General features: G+C 44.4%; 1 protein-coding gene across 1 annotated transcript in view; it reads right to left on the reverse strand.

Annotated features, from left to right (window-relative positions):
• Window positions 1-19,921, reverse strand: part of ANO6 (anoctamin 6) — a gene marked incomplete at both ends in the record, with an annotated part of 209,845 nt that extends 189,924 nt beyond the window's left edge. The window contains one exon of the mRNA XM_084255999.1: window positions 19,852-19,921. Within this exon, the coding sequence (XP_084112125.1) occupies window positions 19,852-19,921 (70 nt within the window). The remainder of the gene's footprint in view (window positions 1-19,851) is intronic.
• Window positions 19,922-20,158: the final 237 nt, after the last annotated feature.

The raw sequence follows: 20,158 nt of genomic DNA on the forward strand, positions 1-20,158 counted from the left end.
CCACTGCAGTACACACATTTTAAAACAGGGAGAACATATGAAACATCAATGTGGAAGCTGGTAAGAGTACAGGAAAACAGATTTTCCATTTCAAAAGGCAGCGATGTTAGCAATTTCACTGCTTTGTACCATTGACAAACTTTAACTCCTGAGTTCTGTGACACCACTATCCTAGTTTTACTGAAGTAGCAACCGCGTCCTTTTAGATCAAGGCTTCCCTTAGAAAAGTGATTAAAGTTTTTTCTTTAAAACTTTAAATCTTTTTGGATTTTTTTCCTGGAAACCTGCAAATATGGAAACACACATTTCTCATACAGTGCAGGGGATTCCAGAACCCCCATGCCCAAGCCCACACTGTAGATTCAGAGATTCCCCAAGGTATGGACCCAGGTGGTGCCAGCACTTGGACAACACTAAGAAGAGATGGAGAGACCAGCACCTTCCTGGTGAGTTCCCACAAGTCACCATCTGTCCCCAAGACCCCCATTGTCTCCTCAGAGATCCCCACCATCTCCTCAAAGTTGCCCCAGACACTTTCTTTGAAAGTCTTTGTGAGGGCCTCCCTGGTGGTGCAGGGATTAAAGTTTCAGCACTATCAGGCTAGCACCGGCCACTGCAACATGGGTTTGATCCAGGGAGCTGACCCACACGGCCGAGCAGACCTCTCCTAGACCTCGCCTGCTGCTCCCCTCAGCAGTGGATTTCAGTAAATATACCTATTCTGCTCCCCACTGTCTCTGGTGAGTCCTCTCACCCCCCACACCTCTGGCCTATACCCCAATTCTTGTACGCATAAATAAATAAATCATTAAAAAAAAAAGAAGAAAGTCTTTGTGAATCCCTCCAAATTATGAAAGCCTTATTCATTCCTCTTCTAATGGATACAAGACAAATAAGACAGCAATGTGAAGAACATGAACAGAAACTTAATTCTGTAGTCAAAAACCAAGTATGATTTTATACTGTTATTGTATTTCTCTGTCCAATCAATTTTTAAGTTACTGGGGAAACTTTAGTTAATCTAATAAAAATACTATAGGAAGTATTTGTAATTATTTCTATAAAACAGTATAAAAGGTCTTTGCTTGCTAGTCTCCCTTTTTATACATTTTCTCATTAGAAAATTAGCTTTGACTTAAGTTTATTTCTCTACTCTGAACATTTCTAGGAAGTAACTTTCTATAAATGATAAAGCAATCTCCACTATGTCTGAATCTCTCCCACTTAATCGGCAGTAATTATACTAAAAAAATTCAATAAACTTCACTAATAAATAAAAACATGCAAATTCTATCACTACTCTGTGTATCAGGAAACAGAGACATGTAGAAAAAGAAAATGTTTGTTCCAAGTTGCCATCAGTCATTTTCAAAGCTCAGTTTGTGGGCTTTCCTGGTGGACTAGGGTTTAAGTCTCAGTGTTATCACTGCTGTGGCCTGGGTTCAATCCCCAGCCAGGGAGCTAACCCACATAGGCGCAGCAGACCTCTCCTATCTCACCCGCTGCTCCCCTCAGCAATAGATTTCAGTAGATCCGCCTGTTCTGTTCCCCACTCTGTCTCTGGTGAATCCTCTCATGCCCCGCACCTCTGGCCTACATGCCAGTTCTTCTACACACAAAATAAAAGTTCAGTTTGTGTGGCCCAGATGAACCCTACATATGATAAATTAATTTAGACTTCATAAAGCTACAAAGCAACTTATCACGATTATTTTATTATCCAAAAAATCTCTCACTACTTTGGACAAATAAAGTAACACATAAACTAACATGAGACATAGCAAAATCCATCAGATGATGGACTTTCTATATATATCATCAAACATTGATTAACAGATACTCTTCTATGGTAGTTACGAATTGAAAGTCAGCAGTCATAGTCATTTTGTCAAAGTCCTGTAAAACACACTAATCATCCTTATTTTATCAAATAGATTCAGAAGGGAATCTTCCTCATTCCATTTTGAACTTCCCATGTGGGCGCTCATAACACTTAATAAAAATGAACAGCCATGGTACACACTAGCTCTGTCTGAAGATTGGCAATAAGCCCTGCAGTCACCTAGCACAGCATGTATCACATTCTTTAATGAAGATCTGGACCATATGTCTTCTAAGTTCAGTCAGTAGAATTGGGACTGTTTTGCTGTGCAGTCCTAGAGCTGATCTCCCTCTTCAAGATCTCTCTTCATAATTAGCCTCTTTCAAGTTCAAAGACAGTCACAAGCCCAGTGAAAGTGAAAGTCTAGGATGGCCAGTGAAGGTTGCCTGGGAGGAATGAAGCCTTCCTGCACATTACACAGGGCCTGGGGATTTACCTGTCACACTGGGTCACCAATAAATGTGGAGCCAGGCGTGCCAGCCAGGAACAGCATTCACACCTGAGTGTACAGGAAAGTGTCCCAAGTAGTTGTCCACTTTTTGGATACTTGGCATAATTCCAAAGATCGGAATTTCTGATGGGGGAGGGGAAATCTTCTTAAAGGTATATGTGTACAAGATTGAGCCAAAGAAGCATTTTCTATTTCGAAGCATGCGGCGGAGCGGAGGGGGGGCACCCCAACCATTAGCGCCTTCTGTTCAGACATCTCACTGCCCAACTGGGTCCCTCAGCCCTGGGGAGCTGCTTCTGATGAAAAGACTGTGTTACCTGCCAAGGAATGATTTCTACAATCCACGAGGTGGTTTCCCCACATTCCAGTTAACACTCGATCCTTCTAAGATGCCAGGCTGAAATTAAGTCTCCTCTCTCTCACTACAAGAAACTATATCCTGCTCTTACTCACGGCCCCACTTCCAGCAGCCAGCACATATGACTAATGAGGTACAGCAGAAATAAATAGGATACTGGCTCGCGACTTAGGGCCCGAGACTGAACGTTCCACTGGCCTATCAGGTACAGCAAGGCATGGGGTCAGCTCATGTTATTAAATCTGGGACACAAAAAGGTATGCCACAGGTAGAGGGTAACACCACACAGGTAGGAGATAACCCAGGGCACCAGAGCAATTAGGAGACATTTTCAAGAGTAATACAAGACCTGAAGGACTAAAGAGATAGGGGATCTCCCTGGTAGCCTAGGGGTTAAGTCTCAGGCTGTCACTACAGCATGAGTTCGATCCCTGGCCAGGGAGCTGACCCACATGGCACAGCAGACCTCTCCTGTCTCACCCACTGCTCCCCTCAGAAGTGTATTTCAGTCTGTTCTGCTCCCCACTCTGTCTCTGGGGAGTCCTCTTACCCCCACACTTCTAGCCTACACCCCAGTTCTTCTACACACAAAAAAAGAACTAAAGAGACAGGGGTCTTATAAATTCTTTTTTTAAAAGATTTATTTTTATTTATGCATAAAAGAACTGGGATCGAACTCATGCCTCAGTAGTGAGAGCTTGATAGCGCTGAGACTTTAACCCCTGCACTATCAGGGAGGCTCTTACAAATTCTTCTGAGACAGAAGTTTGGGCAACTGCGGAAAGGGAGGGAGACAAACAATATGATCAAACTTAAACAGTGAAAGCTGCTTTTTAAAGCCTTGCCTGGAGTCAGAGTTGGTTCCAGGGCCTGAGGTGTGGCTGAGTCAGGAGGTGGGGTGGGAATGCCGGGTGGAGGGCCTGAAGAGGCAGGGAGCCAAGCATCGTCTAAAAGACTGTGAGCGAAAGTGACTAATAGTGGAAGTCAGACTCAAGAAACCATGAGTCACCCTTCACTTCAGCGTCAATAACTTGTCTGGGAACTTGGAACACGCATGCCTGAGCAAATATTCTGGAATCTAATATGCTGCACCAACACTGAATTGCCCCTTCATTCTGGAGAAGTCAGTCTGATTTTTCTGTTCTCAGAGGTTCTCAGCCACCAAAGGAAGCCAGTAAAATCTGTTTAAATCTTTTTATCAGAAAAAAAAAATCAGTAAGAGTTGACCTTTTGAAAAAATGAATTATTGCCCTAAACTTCTACAGCAGGTAAATATCCACATTCAGTGCAGTCTAGACTGGCACCACAATCACAACTGGGAAATTCAAAATCTGAATTTCCATAAAATTCTCACACATTCCCCTTCCAATTTGAGAAAGAGGTTGCTAATTCCCTATCACAGGCAAGGCATTGTGTGAACTGCTAAAGGGCTTATAAAAGAAACCACAAGGTATTTGACTTTAAAGTAAAAAATAGAATCAAAAAGTTAAGTCTGATGCATCTGTTGTTCATGAGAGATAGAATATTTGAAGATTTCATTCAAAATATTTTTCCAGATATTCTTACAATTGAAATACCCTGGACTACTGCTGACATCCATAACAACATGTATGAATCCACAAGAATAGTATACTAAGTTAAAGGAGGTTAAAGTGATTAAGTGTTCATCTGGATTTGGGGACAGGGAGGGCTTGACTTGAGTGTTTTTTGTTTTTCTTTTTTTTTGCATAGAAGAACTGGGTGTAGGTCAGAGGTGTGGGTGGGAGGTGAGAGGATTTCCCAGAGACAGAGTGGGGAGCAGAACAGGCAGATCTACTGAAATCCACTGCTGAGGGGAACAGTGGGCACAGCAGGAGAGGTCTGCTGTGCCATGTGGGTCAGCTCCCTGGCTGAGGATCAAACTCTGGCCATAGTCTTGATAGCACTGAGACTTAACCCCTAGGCCACCTAGGAGGCCCGGGAGGGCTTCACTTGAAAGAGAAGCAGGGTGATAGAAAAGTCCTCTCTCTTGTTCTGGATGGTGGTTATACAATTGTCAAAACCCACCAAACCGAACAGTTAACTGTGCACATTACACACAATATAAAACATGCCCTTAAAATGTTAAAAAAAAAAAATAATAACCAAAACAGTGAACTGAATAAACATTAACAATAGAAGGTTCAGGTGAAAGCATGCAAAGGGTTAATGATAGTATCTCTTATATTTGATCTCAATGCCATTTATAAAGAAAACATTCCTGATTTGAAAGAAATTAGATGCAATGACTTTGATAATATGCCCTACTAGATTTCAGTCATGTATGAAATATTCTTTTTTTTTTAAAGATTTATTTTATTTATTTATACAAGCACTGGTTACAGTCAGAAACGTGCGAAAGGGTGAGAGAATTTACCAGAGCCAGAGCGGGGAAGAGAACAGGCAGACCGACGAAATACACTGCTGAGGGGAGCAGCAGGCATGGCAGGAGAGGTCTGCGCGCTATGTGGGACCCTTGCCGGCAGCTGGGGATCGAACCAGTGCTGCAGAGGCTGTGGGAAGCCTCGCAGACCAGCACTCAACCGCTGCGCCACTGGCGAGGCCCTTTGTATGAAATATTCTAGCACTAAAAAACCCCAGGATTTTCAAATAGTAAGTGGGAAAAAAAAAACCTGCATCCATTTCTTTCTGCCCCACCAACTGAAACTAAAAAAAAAACTTTAATTTGCAGCTCCTTGCAACTTAATTTCCAAGGCACAGTGGCCATTCACAGGGAAGGAATTTTGTAGGGTGATTCTCTAGTATTAGCGTTTCACCAGGGGAAATCAGAGTCCCTCTGAGGCTCTGTACTCTCACAAATTCTGATTCAGGCCCCAGGGAGTTGGTTTTTGATACCCAGCCAAGGTCAGTCACTTCTGCCGAGGAATGAGTCACGCTGTTCAGCAAACAGGGCACGAAGAACAGAGCAACAATTCCCAGCTGAAAATCAAAAAAAGGGGTCTCAATGCTAGAACACCACGTCTTTCGAGACAGGGAAGGAAAAGGAGGGGTGCAGGAAACAGATGGAACTCCTCCATCTCTTTTCTCCTTTTGTTAATTCGGGAAAACTATAGAATTGCTTTAACCCAAACTTGAAGTTCCTCCTTTAATTTAAGGAATGAAGGATATTATGGTAAGTCAAGTTACAAGGAAGCGTGATGGGGCCTGGGGGCATCTACCCAGGGTCTTGCTTGCCAACACAGCATAAAGGCACTGGGCGCCCAGCAGACAAGCTGTGTGCCACTCCTCCGCAAGCCTAGAGCACAGCAGCCATAGAAACCCATACAAATGAAGCTTGCACAACTGGAGTCTTGGTGTTTTACACACTAGTCAAAAGTACGTCTTGAACCTTCTAGAGACTTGTTTTTGAAAGCTTCTAGTTTAAGCCACATTATTTTTAGAATTATGAAAATAGCAGCTGCACTTGTCAGCCACCCCCAGCGAGGGCCTATCCCCTAGGACTGGCTCTGGATACACCCAAGTTCTCTTCTCAGCTGTGCTGTGCTCATTTAGTGTCTATTTTCACAGTCCATTGGCAGGTTTGTCTTCCCCACCAGGTTGCCCACTCACTGAGCTGTTGTGCCTTGTGTCTTGCTGAGCTGAGGCAGGCCTCAGCGGAAGTCAGGTGAATGAATGGATTTTTGCCACTGTTTTGGGAGTCATTTTATTGTTTATCAGTGTATCAACTCAATTAAAGAGGGAGTCCTCTTTATCTGGTTCTGTATTCACATAACTTTCATAGCACATGAGCCACAGGAGGTCTTCAATAAATATTTACTGAATTAATAGTAAAGACTGTGATTTTAAATCGATACAGTGCTCTGAGCTGAATGAAATCTCTATGCACGTGACTTTAGTAAAAGATCAACAGACCTGACTCATGAAGGCTTGCAGCAAACTCCACTGGCAGCAAATTCCACAGTTACAAAGGGACAGCCCCTCCCCCCCCAAGTAAGTTGGTCAAGATTGTGATTGAGGTCTTCAAAATAAGAGTATAACCACAGCAAAGTTAAGACAACTGGAAAACCATGATTACCGCGTTGCTCAAATGTTATTTGCTAGCTTTGCTCACCCTTGGAATGGATGACAAGGCTTGTTGGACAATGTTCAGACCTCCTCTATGATCTGTAAACAGCAATATGCTTGTTATAGAAGCATGTACCCTGTGGGTACTAAGTACTATTTAAATTTAAATGGAGGCAGGAAATAGGAGATAGTCTAGCAATCTTCTGAATGGAGTGTAGGTTGAAATCCAGTGAACAAGAACAGCTGCAATTTTAAATGCAGTGATCAAAGAATACAATTTTGGCTTTTAACGAAAAGTCACTTATATGAAAGGCTTAAATATAAAGCAAGTAATCTTAAACTCTACCTTCCTTGGGGATAAAAACAACAATGCCTTCCTCTTGCTTTGTGCTCACCTACCCAAATGGAGTAGAATATCTTTTTTTCTTAATTTTTGTGTGTGTGTAGAAGAACTGGGGTATAGGCCAGAAGTGCGGGGGAGGGTGCGAGGATTCCCCAGAGACAAAGTGGGGAGCAGAACAGGCACATCTACTGAAATCCACTGCTGAGGGGAGCAGCTGGAGAAACAGGAGGGGTCTGCTGCGCCAAGTAGGTCAGCTCCATGGCCAAGGATCAACTCAGGCCATGGTGGTGACAGCACTGAGACTTCAGTCACCCCTAGGCCACCAAGGATGACCCAAATGAAACCTTAATAAGAAAAAAAAATTTAAAAAACAAAGGGACAATACCATTTTATTGTCAAAGTACCTACTACAAGAAAATAAAAGTTATTTCGGCCTTATGTCATATATTAATGTATTAAACCTGATAACAGTCCTATAAGTATCGGTATTATCTCTATATTTTCCTGAAATGGAAATCAAGGCTCCAATGTTATAAACACCTGCCCAGGAGTTGATCAATATCAAAAGCCCTCCCTTTCCAGTCACACTGAAGTGAAAATATATTATTGAGCAAATGAATACATAAAGATTTCAGCAGACCTTCTAGCCCAGGGGCAATGAACACTCCAATGCAGGCATAATCAACAAGTTTGCTTACTTACAGCTCCTTCCCTTTCAAGATTCATGGCTAGGGCCTCAGCACTCTTATCTACAAGGTCGGGCAGACAACCAGCTGGTCTATCTCTCCAAGGCCATCCCTGAATAACTGTATCTTCCCCCCCTTGCCTTGTCCCCTTTTCTGGGGATTTTGCCACAAATGGTTGTGTCTGCTGAAAAATGATTCTATCAATATAACAGATATGAAGACATCTGTGTATAAAAGGAACCCTTGGTCTTTAAACTGGTGCTCAGACCTTACAGGGCTACCCAGGTCTGGGACCTCATGCATGAGTAATAAAGCTTCTCCTGACCTTACCATTCCTAAAGTACCGCTTGTTCTTCCTCTGCCTGGGTAAAGGGCTAGAATTTATTTCTACAACACCACCACATAGCTCTGCGCTACCATTCCTTCTTGGACTCATTCTTACACAGGAAGTTACTGAGCACTCACTGTGTGTCAGACATATGCTTACTATGTGTCAGTGAGCACTGAGTGACTCATCACTGGGCTCACAATACTCAAGATTCTCAAAGTTAATGAAAAAGACAAGCATGACAGCGAGCTGTGTAAGTGGAAAATATAGCCTTGGAAGAAAGGTGAAGTAGTCTCTAGAAAACCAGAAGAGGCAAATCCGGGTTAAGATACAGGAAAAAACAGCTACCTCTAATAGTAACAACCTTTGCCCCTGTTTAAGGAGGGCTTTTATTTTATCAGGCCTAATCCCGCAAAGTAAGACTTCTAAAATTATAATATTTTTGATACAATCACCCTGGAGGGGTTCTAATGTTCATTTACTGGTGTAAGGGCAGGAACTGGCCACAGTGCAGGTTTTCTGATCCCATGCAGACCGGGTAAAGGAGGAGTCAGAGTCCTCAGTAGTTTTGCAGGTTTTTTATTTGGGGTTCACCAGGCATATGGCAGGCAGGGGTGCTGGCTGGGGGGCTGGGAGGCTGGCAGGCCTCCCAGCCCCCAGCAAGTCTTCACTCTATCTGGGCTCTCTGGTGTTCTCTGCTTCTGCTTCGGCTTCTCCTTCAGGTTCTGCTGCTGGCTGGCTGGGGCTGCTGCTACTGGCGTCCCCCCGTGACGCCGCCCTTAAAAAAGCACAGTCTTAGCTCAGCTGAATCCCATCTACCTATGCCCACACCCTATTCCAGGTGCCCACCATCAGGCATGCATTCAGGACAAGGATCCATCATCTATCCTGATGGCGGAAGGGCAGAAAAGCCTGACATTTTCTTTACCCTACAACTGGGGAAAAGTTATGTTAATCACTCAAGGTCACACAGCTAGTGTGGGCCAGAAGTTGAACTCATATCTGTCTACAACTAATGTTTAAGTAGCAGGAACACACACACACACACACACACACACAGGCCCCCACCCCCTGCCTCTCAGCAAAAAAGGCTAAATTGTCTGGGACACAGCAGGAAAAACAACCTTGAGAATGATGGTTAACCAGAAGCAGGCAAAGGACTGACATGGGATACAGGACAAGGCCACAGGCCGCCAGAGGCCCGTTTCTTCCTCACCACAGGCTGCCTCAGGACAACAGGAAGCCAGGCCATGCAGTGGGCAAGGTGAGGTGCTTTATCTTTCAACATTGGGAAGAGTCATCCTTTTCTTTGAAGCTCTAGTATAAATACCTCTAATCAAGTTTAGATTTTCACCTGCAAGTGTAAACCTCAAAAGAAGATCACTTTCATCTGATCCCTAATAATCATACTTCTTCAGGACCTTGGAAAGGTGGTAACCCCCAATAGGCCAAGTCTCACTTCCTCTCCCCCAGATGAAAGCAGATGTAGATCCCCAAGGCATCCCCAGAGCCCTCTGAGAGTGGGGTTTGGGTGCACAGGGATAACAAAGTAACAGATATTTTCACAAGACCCCAAATAACCTCTGATTCTAGAAGATACTTAGAGAATGAGGGCAAAACTGATGCTGCCTGCAAACAAAACAGTCAAGAACTGGGACGGAGGTGGTAGGAAGGAGGTAAACATCAAAAAGAAAGGGTTTAACATCAGGCCAAGGATCGCTACCTCACAGGCCACCTGACTGCCTGCCCCCCACTTAATGGTAAACTCTGAATGGTGCTCCAAGTCTCCACTTCTCAGTAGAACAATGAATCCTCTAGAACCCTAGAGACTGAGAACCTCCTCATTAATCTTTCTCCCTTCTGTCCTCCTGTGATATTCTAATGGTTCAGTTTTTCAGCAAAGCCATTCACTCCTTACTTAAATGTCTCCTGATACTTAAATGTCTCCTTACTTAAATGTCTCTGTAGGGTAAGGTAAAAGCATCAGGCTTTTCTGCCCTCCCGTCATTAGGATAGATGAGGGAACCCTGTGGTCCTGAACGCATGCCTGATGGCAGGCACCTGAAGTGGGTACACCTGGGCTGAGAGACTGAGTTTATAAAGGCGGCATCACGGGGACAGCAGCAGAAGCCAAGAACGAACGGAAGCAGGAGAGTAGAGAAGCAGAGAAGCAGAGAGAACATGAGAGAAGGCCAGAGAGCCCAGATAGAGTGAAGACTTGCTGCGTGCTGGGAGGCCTGCCAGCCTCTTGGCCCCCCAGCGCCCCTGCCTGCTGTGTACATGGTAATCCCAATAAAAACCTGCAAAAGCCAGTGAGGGCTCCAGGACTCCTCCTTTACCCAGTGTGCCAGATCAGAAAACCTGCTCAGTGTCCATTCATTCCTGCCCCTATAGTCTCCTTACTTAAACATGTATTCAAAGGAGTCCAGATACCTTGGCTAGCATGGCCTGACAGCAATTGAGAGAACAAGATTAGCAAAGGTACTGCTGAGAAAACTACACCTACATTCCTGAGATATTTCTTGGAAACCTACCAAGCATTTGTCCCAAGTGCCTTTAGCTAAGATTCCCTGAAAGAGATTCCCCCTGAAATAGATTTCCTGGAATCTGGAGAATACTCTCCGTCTGTCTGAAGATCTGTTAAACTACAAGGAAAAAATACACATGGTAGGTTTGCAGAAGCCAAGTCTTTAGCACCTTATCTTTAACTGCATGTGTCTGCAGCCGGCCACTGCACTATCACCCTTAACCTGACACTTAGTGGACTATTGTGCAGGACTATGACATGGAGCGACACGAAACAGAGCAATGTTTATGGGGAAAGACCTAGAGATCTCTGTGGTTAAGAGAATCTGCTGCCTTGACTGTCTTTAAATGAAGGAATTCACTGTACCTGCCACTGATGGAGAGGGAGTAAAAACACCTAGCATCCTCCCAGCCCAATTACTGAGCATCCCCAGCAACCCCACAGGGCTGAATTAATGTTCTCCGACACACACTGGACTCAGAAGATAGATTCAGATGACAGACTCCAAAAAACCTCAGGTCTTCACTGTAAGCCTTTTCTCTCCTCTCCTCAACTCTCTCATCAACAGCAGCCATCACATACTTTCTCCTTTTATTCTTTTTTCTGTCCTCTTACTTCCCCCACCCCTGCCAAAGAAAGCAGGCACCTCTCTAAAATTTCCTGCTTTCTATCTTTGTAAGTAGTAGCACCTAAGATAAGAGAACTCATAGTTTGTTTCTTTAGTATCATTTGTAACAATGGTAGGTTTTGATTGTTGGTTTTTCCTTTTTTAGAAAGAGTACTTTATGTCAGGGCTTGTTCAAGTGGTAATAGCAGAAAGAAATTAAGTGATACAGTAAATGAATGACGCCTTTATTCATATCAGAATTAAAATTATAGCAAAAATTTTAAAATAACATTAAGGGTCTAATTGACCTTTACATAGATTCAGGGCACATTATTTTTGCTTAGAATTTAATAATTTTTCTTAAAAACAGCTCAGAACAGAAAAAATATGCATACGGTTGTGTCTGTGTGATGCCACAAGAAAAATCCAGCCATCATTTTGTCCGTGCAAAGCCAAAGATTATTTTTCAAACATGTAGATAAGAATATCTGGAGAGGGCCTCCCCGGTGGCACAGCGGTTGAGCGCTGGGTTGCGAAGCTGCCCGCAGCCTCTGCAGCGCCAGTTCGATCCCCAGATGCTCCCCGGCCACCGGAGGAGGGTCCCACATGGCGCGCAGACCTCTCCTGCCGCCCGCTGCTCCCCTCAGCAGTGTGCTTCGGTCCTTCTGCCTGCTCTGCTCCCTGCTCTGGCTCTGGTGAATTCTCTCACCCTCCCGCGCTTCTGACTGTACCCAGTGCATGTATAAACAAACAAACAAACAAACAAACAAATAATACATGCCTCTTTAAAAAAAAAAAAAAGAATATCTGGAGAAATTATGAAAACTTCAACTACATAAATACAATCTTAGTTTATATACAAGCTTTATTTAAAAAGTCTATAATTTGCATAATTGTACTTTGTGAAAGAGTTATTTACATGACTTTGACCTAAGGCTAAAATTCTGCCAAAGCTAAAAATGATAGGAAAGAGAATGTTAAAAACCAATGTACTTTTTTTGAACTTCAAGTATTTTAAAATAACATGGGAAATAGTAGAGTTTCAATGTCTTAGATTGAAAGCATTAAATATAACAGCAACATCTGGACTTCACAAAAGAATACATTTTCTTTCCTTTGTATTTTTGTCTGTTGAATACCTTTCTGCCTAAATTCTTTCAATTACTATTCAGATATATAGCCAGGGCACTAATAAATACCATGGCGGAGAAAGTTGCCTATTAACCCCCTTCAATTTGTCTCTTAAGCAAATGTACAATCTGACGTTTTGGCTGAATAGTATTTTTTTTTCCTTTCCTAAGATTTTATTTATTTATGCATACAAGAACTGGGTTACAGGCAAGAAGCATGGGGGGGTGAGAGGACCCACCTGAGACAGAGTGGGGAACAGAACAGGCAGATCAACTGAAAAACATTGCTGAGGGGAGCAGTGGGCGAACCAGGAGAGGTCTGCTGTGCCATATGGATAGCTCCCCGGCCGGGGATTGAATCATGCTGCAGTGGCTGCGGACAGCTTCATAGGTTGCGTCCCAATCCCTTGCACCACCAGGGAGGCCCTGATAGTATTTGAATCGCTCTTTAATCCATGTCCAAAACATGCTATGGTTGGCATTTTTATCTAGCTTTCTTTAAATGAGCTGCTTCTTGGGATAGATGCTAATTTATCTCAGTTGCAGTACTACAAAGAAAGGCAAAACTGAAAAAGAAAAATAGCAATAATGACATAAGCCAATATTTGATTGCATTAAATTCCCATGCTTCCTAGCTTTACATTGAGTTACCAATCACATTTCTTTGGTTGAAGGTAACTGGAAATGTTTTTCTGTTCTAAAACTAGGGATAGTTTCTGCTCAGATCCAGCCCTCAATACAGATAAACTTCTTAAGTCTTATGGTATACAAAGCTTCTATTACAGTTAAAATTACTGTCCCTTAAAAATTTTTGAGTATATGTGAGTAATGTGTGAAAATTTTAATATACTGGAGTATAATATGTGCTGTATATTAGATATGCTCCCCTTCCCATTGTGAATAAGACAAAGGCAGCATGGAGGATTTTTTAAAAAAAGATTTGTTTATTTATTTATGCATAGAAATATTGGGGTGTAGGGCAGAGGTGCTAGGATGAGAGAATTCACCAGACCCAGATTGGGGAGCAGAACAGGCAGATCTACTGAAAGACACTGCTAACAGGAGCAGCAGGTAAGACAGGAGAGTTCTGCTGGGCCCTAAATGGGTCAGCTCCCTAGCAGGGATCAAACTCAAGCCATCACAGTGACAGAGCTGAGACTTAATCCTAGGCCACCAGGGAGGCCCTAGCGGATTATTCCTACATGGGACACATAGGAATGCTCAGGACACACCCTGTCCTAGCCTCATTCCCTCATCTGTCTTCTCATTTCTCCAGTGATGACTCAGGCACCACCTCTGCAGAAGTATCTGGAATTCCCTGAACCGGGCTATATACTTTCTCCTTGGTGCCATCCCGGAAGCTGGTACAATCTTGATTAGAGCAATAATCACTGATTCCTGCAGTTATCTGTTCTCAGATCTGTCTCCTTCCTAGATAGCAAGAACTCAGCAGCATCCCTATCAGACTACATATCAACATTTTTAAAACAAATGACTAAGGATGTTTCAAGTGTCATAGAAGAGAATTCTTCTAGGGTCATAAAACCACTAATCATTACATTGATCAAATTATTACAAAAGAATCATTCATTCAACAATTATTTGATTGTCTTCCACTAGTGTATCAAGCACCATTCTAGGCATTAGGGACCTAGCTTAGCACACAAAGCAGGGCACCTGCCTTCAGGGAAGCTTACTTTTTAAGAAAGGAGGGTAAGGAAGATATTTTTATTAATTTTATCGATGGAGCAGACACGGAATTTAGTTCATTTTGCATAGCTTCTAGAAGACCAAATGACCTAGTCCCAGCCCCCAAGAAATTTATACCTCTATTTGCAGGGGTAATCAATGAAAACATAATGAACAACAAAGATAAAACACATGGTGAAACAGAACTGTTTCTAACAGAAAAATAAGAGGTGTGAAAATACACTGGTGGATGTGTTGGTCTAGGGGAATCAGAAGTAGCTTTCTGGGTTTGTGACAGACTTGGAAAGATGGGGGACCACTGAGAAAAAGAGGGGAGTCTGGTGTCATCAGGAAGGGAAATAGGTCTAAGCCAAGGCAAAGGAGAAAAGCACAAGACTTATTGGAACAACAGAAAATTCTCACCTCCTGCATACCTACTGCCCTCAACCAGTAGCCACTCCCCCCACAATCACCAGCTAAAACCTGAGAATGGTTCCAGACTCTTCTCTGCTTGCTGGAAGTAACTGGTGTAAGACTAAGTCCCGGCTCTGTCATCACCTCTCAGAACCACTCTGTTATTCCAGGGCCACCGCAGGCATCCTGAACCTTAATGAAGAGAGGTCTACCTCTACCATCTGCCCTCCTAATACATTTCCAGCATGATGCAGGGGGAGTGATCCAGAAGCAAATTCGATCCTATCTCTCCTTCCCTTAAAGTCGTCCAAGAGATCCACATAACATACAGGGTGAAATGCAAAATGCTTCAAATATGCAGAAGATTCTTCAGGGTGTAGCCTGCCCTGATCCCCAGTCTTGTACCTATTCCTTTTCAGTCTTGCAACACCCCGCTGGCCTCCACAACATTGCACCTGCCTGATCCTTCAAACCCAGCCCACAATCTTTTCTGTCTCCATCCTCCCATACAGTGTACATTAGCTCAATAACAGTGCTCCCTGCAAATGTCTGCTTCCAAGGAACCTACCCCTCTGAGGCTAAGGGCTCCATCTTACTCATTTTTTGTCTCCCAATATCCAGCCCAGCACCTGATCCTGTACATAACAAAACAGGCTTGCTCAATTAATACTGACCAAGCAAAACTTGTCTAACATCAAAAAAATGTTAGACCACATTGCATATGATTAATCAAAGTAGGGAGAGAGGGGACAGGAGCTGGTGGGAAGTACGTCCATGTAAAAATGTGACAGTGAGATGGAAGCCAGTGAAGATGCTGGAGATGCATGCACAGCTAGACCATCACCTCTCAGGATTCTTGGCCTCTGCTCTCCCTCCCCCCCACTAGCTGTGGTCCTCAGAGAGCAAGAAACCAACCAACCACTGAAACAAGAGATGTTTTGGCTGAACTATCTGACTACTTCCTAATCACTCCTTTAAAAAAAAAAAAAAAAAGATTTATTTATTTATACCAGAACTGGGATACAGGCCAGAGATGCGGGAGGGTGAGAGAATTCACCAGAGACAGAGTGGAAAGCAGAACAGGCAGACAGACCAAAAGAGCTGCTGAGGGGAGTAGCAGGCACAACAGGAGAGGTCTGCCGTGCCATGTGGGTATCTCCCTGGCTGTCCGGGAATCGAACCTGCACTGCAGAGGCTGCGGATAGCTTCACAGTGCCTTGCTCAACCTGCTGTACCCCCAGGGAGGCCCTAATCACTTCTTTTTTGAGAATACTTTTCCTGTCTCAGAAAAGTCTGAACCATAGAAATGCAAGAAACAAAATAGCATAGCATATTAAAGATAATGCCTATACTCTAGCCATCAAAAGATGATTCTGCCTCTTTGTACAACAGAAAGAGACACTGAGTCCAATCCACTGGTTAATTTGGGTACAGGGGTTGGGGGTGCAAAGCAGCCAAGGATCCTTTTCTGTATACTAGGTGTACACACCCTGCCCCCAGGACTTGCAGGAACCCCATCTCCACTGGCACCAGCAACGGTTGTAAGGGTTGCAAGTCCAATATTCCCTGTCCTGACTGTCTGCATGTGACAGCTGCAGTTAATTGTTGGAACTGATTTAGAATATAAATGCCCTCATGCCAAAAGGCTGCATCATTGGCAAGCCTTGGACATAATCTCTGGTGGTCATGAGTTCAGCAAATATGGGAAAAATGCCTCTGGTGAGATTTGCCACCTTTGATTCCCTAGATCAGATGATCGGAAATAACAAGGCATCCCTGATACAAAGTACTGTTTGTTTCAAAAGTAAGCAAAATACATTGGGGGGAAAAGGCCCCAAATCCCAGTCTCCTCTCCTACATCTGGACATTATAATTATTTATCAAAGGCTGTACACCATGAGAGGGAACACTTCCATACTTGCATGTAAAATATGAGCTTTTCACCCTTATTTATTCATACTCAGTATAAACAGTAACACCTCACCATGACACACAAATGCATTTTCCTATTAAACAAAACTGTACTAATTTTATTATAACTTGTTGAAGTTTGCTCCTATGATTTATATTTTTATAAATCATGGTTTTATGAAGCCTGTGAAATAGCACCACGCGACAGAGACTACATCTAGCTTAATAACTTTGTTTTTCTCTTTGTCTCCCGCAAATTAACCAATAATGTCAGATGTCTTACCTAGGAACTTGTGTCAAAATAACTCTCCTGCTCTGAACTGAAAAGTTAATATTCATAGTAGGATTTCAGAGAAATCTTCAGTATCTGAGTGGATTTGAAATTATCACACAACTAGCAGTGATAATCAAGTGCTAGGAGAAATATTAGTCAATGTTTTTAACATAACCCTGCATTACAAAACTAGAAGCAGAGGTTAAAATTACAATCTTCGTTTCACCCATCTCCTCTCCCATAGTTGGAAATTACAATTCTTTGTAAAAAGCTGTACATCGGGTCTCCCCTGGTGGCGCAGCGGTTGAGCGCTTGAGCGCTTGGCTGTGAAGCTGCCCGCAGCCTTTGCAGAGCCGGTTCGATCCCCGGCCACCCGCGAGGGTCCCACATGGTGCAACAGACCTCTCCTGCCGCGCCCGCTGCTCCCCTCAGCAGTGTATTTCAGTCAGTCTGCCTTTTCTATTCCCGCTCTGGCTCTGGTGAATTCTCTCACCCTCCCGAGCTTCTGACTGTACCCAATGCTTGTATAAATAAATAAATAAATAAATCTTTAAAAAAAAAAAAAAATCAGGCCACTATTGTTAACTTCTCAAAAGGCTTATGTTTCACAACGGCAAACTTGCAGTTAGCACAACAAACATCTTTTGGTATGAAATCACCACAACCCACATTAAATTTGTAGAACAACCAAACATTGCTGAGATCTGTTGAAGTGGTATGTGTTGCCTAACATAAAAGAAGGTTGACTGACCCCTGCACACACCCCTATGAAACATGGGTGAAGAAGGTAGAGATAGTTCACCTTTTCTTTAAATGTACTCGCTCACTGACTTGATAGAATCAGTATAAATTACATCACCAACTAAAAATAAAAAGGGCCTATGGCTCCACACTTAAGATGAATTTTCTGAAGCCTCATCGGGTAAACACTGACTAGAACAGGTAGTTTTCTTTCTAAACTGGGATCTGTTGATGGGAACAGACAAAACTCAGAGTCTCCTGCTTACTTCAATTTCCACTTGGCTTTTCACCCTTATTTATTCATACTCAGTATAAACAGTGACACCTCACCATGACACACAAATGCATTTTCCTATTAAACAAAATTGTACTAATTTTATTATAACTTGTTGAAGTTTGCTCCTATGATTTATATTTTTATAAATCATGGTTTTATAAAGCCTGTGAAATAGCACTTGACATTTTCTGACAGCCAGACTGACCAAGTAGAAAGTACATTAATCTGCACAGATCTTGCAAGTCAGAAAAGCTGAGTTTGAATCATAACTGGCTGTGTGAGAAGTAAAGCAAACCAATTTGGGAGATTCAGAGGCTTACCTTACAATCTCTATTCAGGTGAATGAAAGGTAAAGCTAGGCCGTGGTGCATAATGCCCTTTATTCAATTTCCCTAAAGGAAGTTACCAAGTTCTCCATATTTAAATAAGGGGGACCTACAACAGCCAAGATATGGAAACAACTTCAGTGTTCTAATGCATATCACACGAATAAAGATGTATGTAATGATATATATGTAAAGTATATGTAAAGATATATGTTATCTATGTAAACATATGTTATATATGTAAAGATATATGCTATCTATGTAAAGATATATACTATATACGTAACAGAGAGAAATATTATTCAGTCAAGACAAAAAAAGAAATCCCATTACTTGCAGCAGCATGGATGGAACTTGAGAGCATTATGCTAAATGAAATAATGAGATTGAGAGAGACAAGTACTCTCTAACACTTACAGGTGAAATCTAAAAGAGCTGCCTCATAAAAACAGCAGAATAGTGGAAACCGGCATGGGGAGAAATTGCTCTACGAGTGAACACCTTTGAAGACCAAGTATAATTACAGTTACAAGATACATAGTATCATATACTTGAAAGTTGCTAAGAGGATAGATCTTTAAACTTACTCACCACAAAAAATGAACGACAATTACATGCCTGATGGAGGGATTAGTTACTGCTACCGTGGCAATCATTTTGCAATGTAAATATGTCATCAAATCAAGGCATTGCTAAGCCTTAAAGTTACACAATGTTATGTGTAACTGCATCTCAAAGATTGGAAAAATAAAAACATAAATGAGCAGTGCCTAAAACGTAAAAGGAAGTGAACAACTTTCTCCTAAAATTAAGTTCCTTCTAAAGCTATTAAGAGAACAGGGCTTTAGGCCACTGTTGTAGTTTAAACTGATTTGGCGTTAAGGAAATTGAGTGGGGGAGGAACTGACAGACGAGCACTAAAGACAGTCATTGAACTGCCAGTTTTCGGGAGGAACCCGATATTTCATCCTTCCCCTACAACACCCTCTTTTGGGGACCCGGCTTTCACCCCACTCCCCCAAAGGCTTCCCCGTCCACCGTTTCCTCTCACCCCTTTTGTTTGATTTTTGCTCTTAAACAGCTCTCCCTCCGCCCTGTCTACCACTTCTTTGCACGTTACCCCGAAGTAGTATCGGGGCACCCCAGGATAGCTTCCCAAGCTCCGGGGTCCCTCTAGACTAGCACGAAATAGCCCGCGGTCCGGTCTGCCCCAGGCTTTCCCCTCGGGATCACTCCCCCAAGGGCTCTGCGGCCGAAAAACGGATCCCGGCCCGCGCCCCGAAGCCACAAATCTGTTCCCCGGGCTGCCCCACCCGGCTGCCACCGCCCTCCCGGGGCGCTTTCCTCAAAGAGGACTCGACCGGGTCCCGCCCCGGCTCCGCAAACCCGGCCGGGCCCGTGGCACCGCCGCGCGCCGCCCGCGCCGCTCTCCGCAGTCCCGGGCTGGCTGCAGCGGAGGAAATGACCCAAAAGTTGTTGCTTTGAGTCAAGACTTCCGCGCGCGGAGACGCCCCGTATCCACCGCGACGGTCCAGGGCTGCGCCCCTGCCGGGCAGAAAGCGCTGAGGGGACCCCGCGCCTCCCCAGGTCTCCGGGGCGCCGGCCGGGGTGCAGCAGGGCGCAGGGCCCCGGGCGGCGGCGCATTGCGGCTCCGGGACAGCGGCGCCCGCTTCCCGGTTTCCACCCCCGGCGCCCGCGCGACCCTCGCGGCGGCCGAGGGTCCCCCAGACCCCGTCCCGCCCCTCCCCGCCCCGAGGAGGGGGCGCTGCCCACGCGCCGTCCCCAACTTCTCCCCGCGCCGCCTAGGGCTCCCGAGCGGGGGCCCGCGCGCCCGCGCCGTCCGCCCCAGTGCCCCCCACTCACCGATCTCCCCATCCTCGTCGTCGTCGTCTTCCTCCATTTCTAACAGAACGTCCCTGTTAGTCATCTGCATGGCTCCCCCCGAAGGCGGGCCCGAACTTGGCGCGAAGTTGGGGTCCGGGGCGGCGGGGCCGGCGGGGCGCGGCTCTCCCGGCTCAGGGCCGCGGCGTGCGGCCGCGCTCAGGGAAGCGGAGACCTGGGCGCAGACCGAGCGCAGCGCCCGCGGAGACTCGCGCCGGACGGCCACTGAGCATGCCCAGTGCGGACGGCGCTGGCGAGTGAGCCGCCCGGGTTTGTGAGCAGCCGGGAG

This window comes from Talpa europaea (genome assembly GCF_964194135.1).
Source record: "Talpa europaea genome assembly, chromosome: 15".
NCBI lineage: Eukaryota > Metazoa > Chordata > Mammalia > Eulipotyphla > Talpidae > Talpa > Talpa europaea.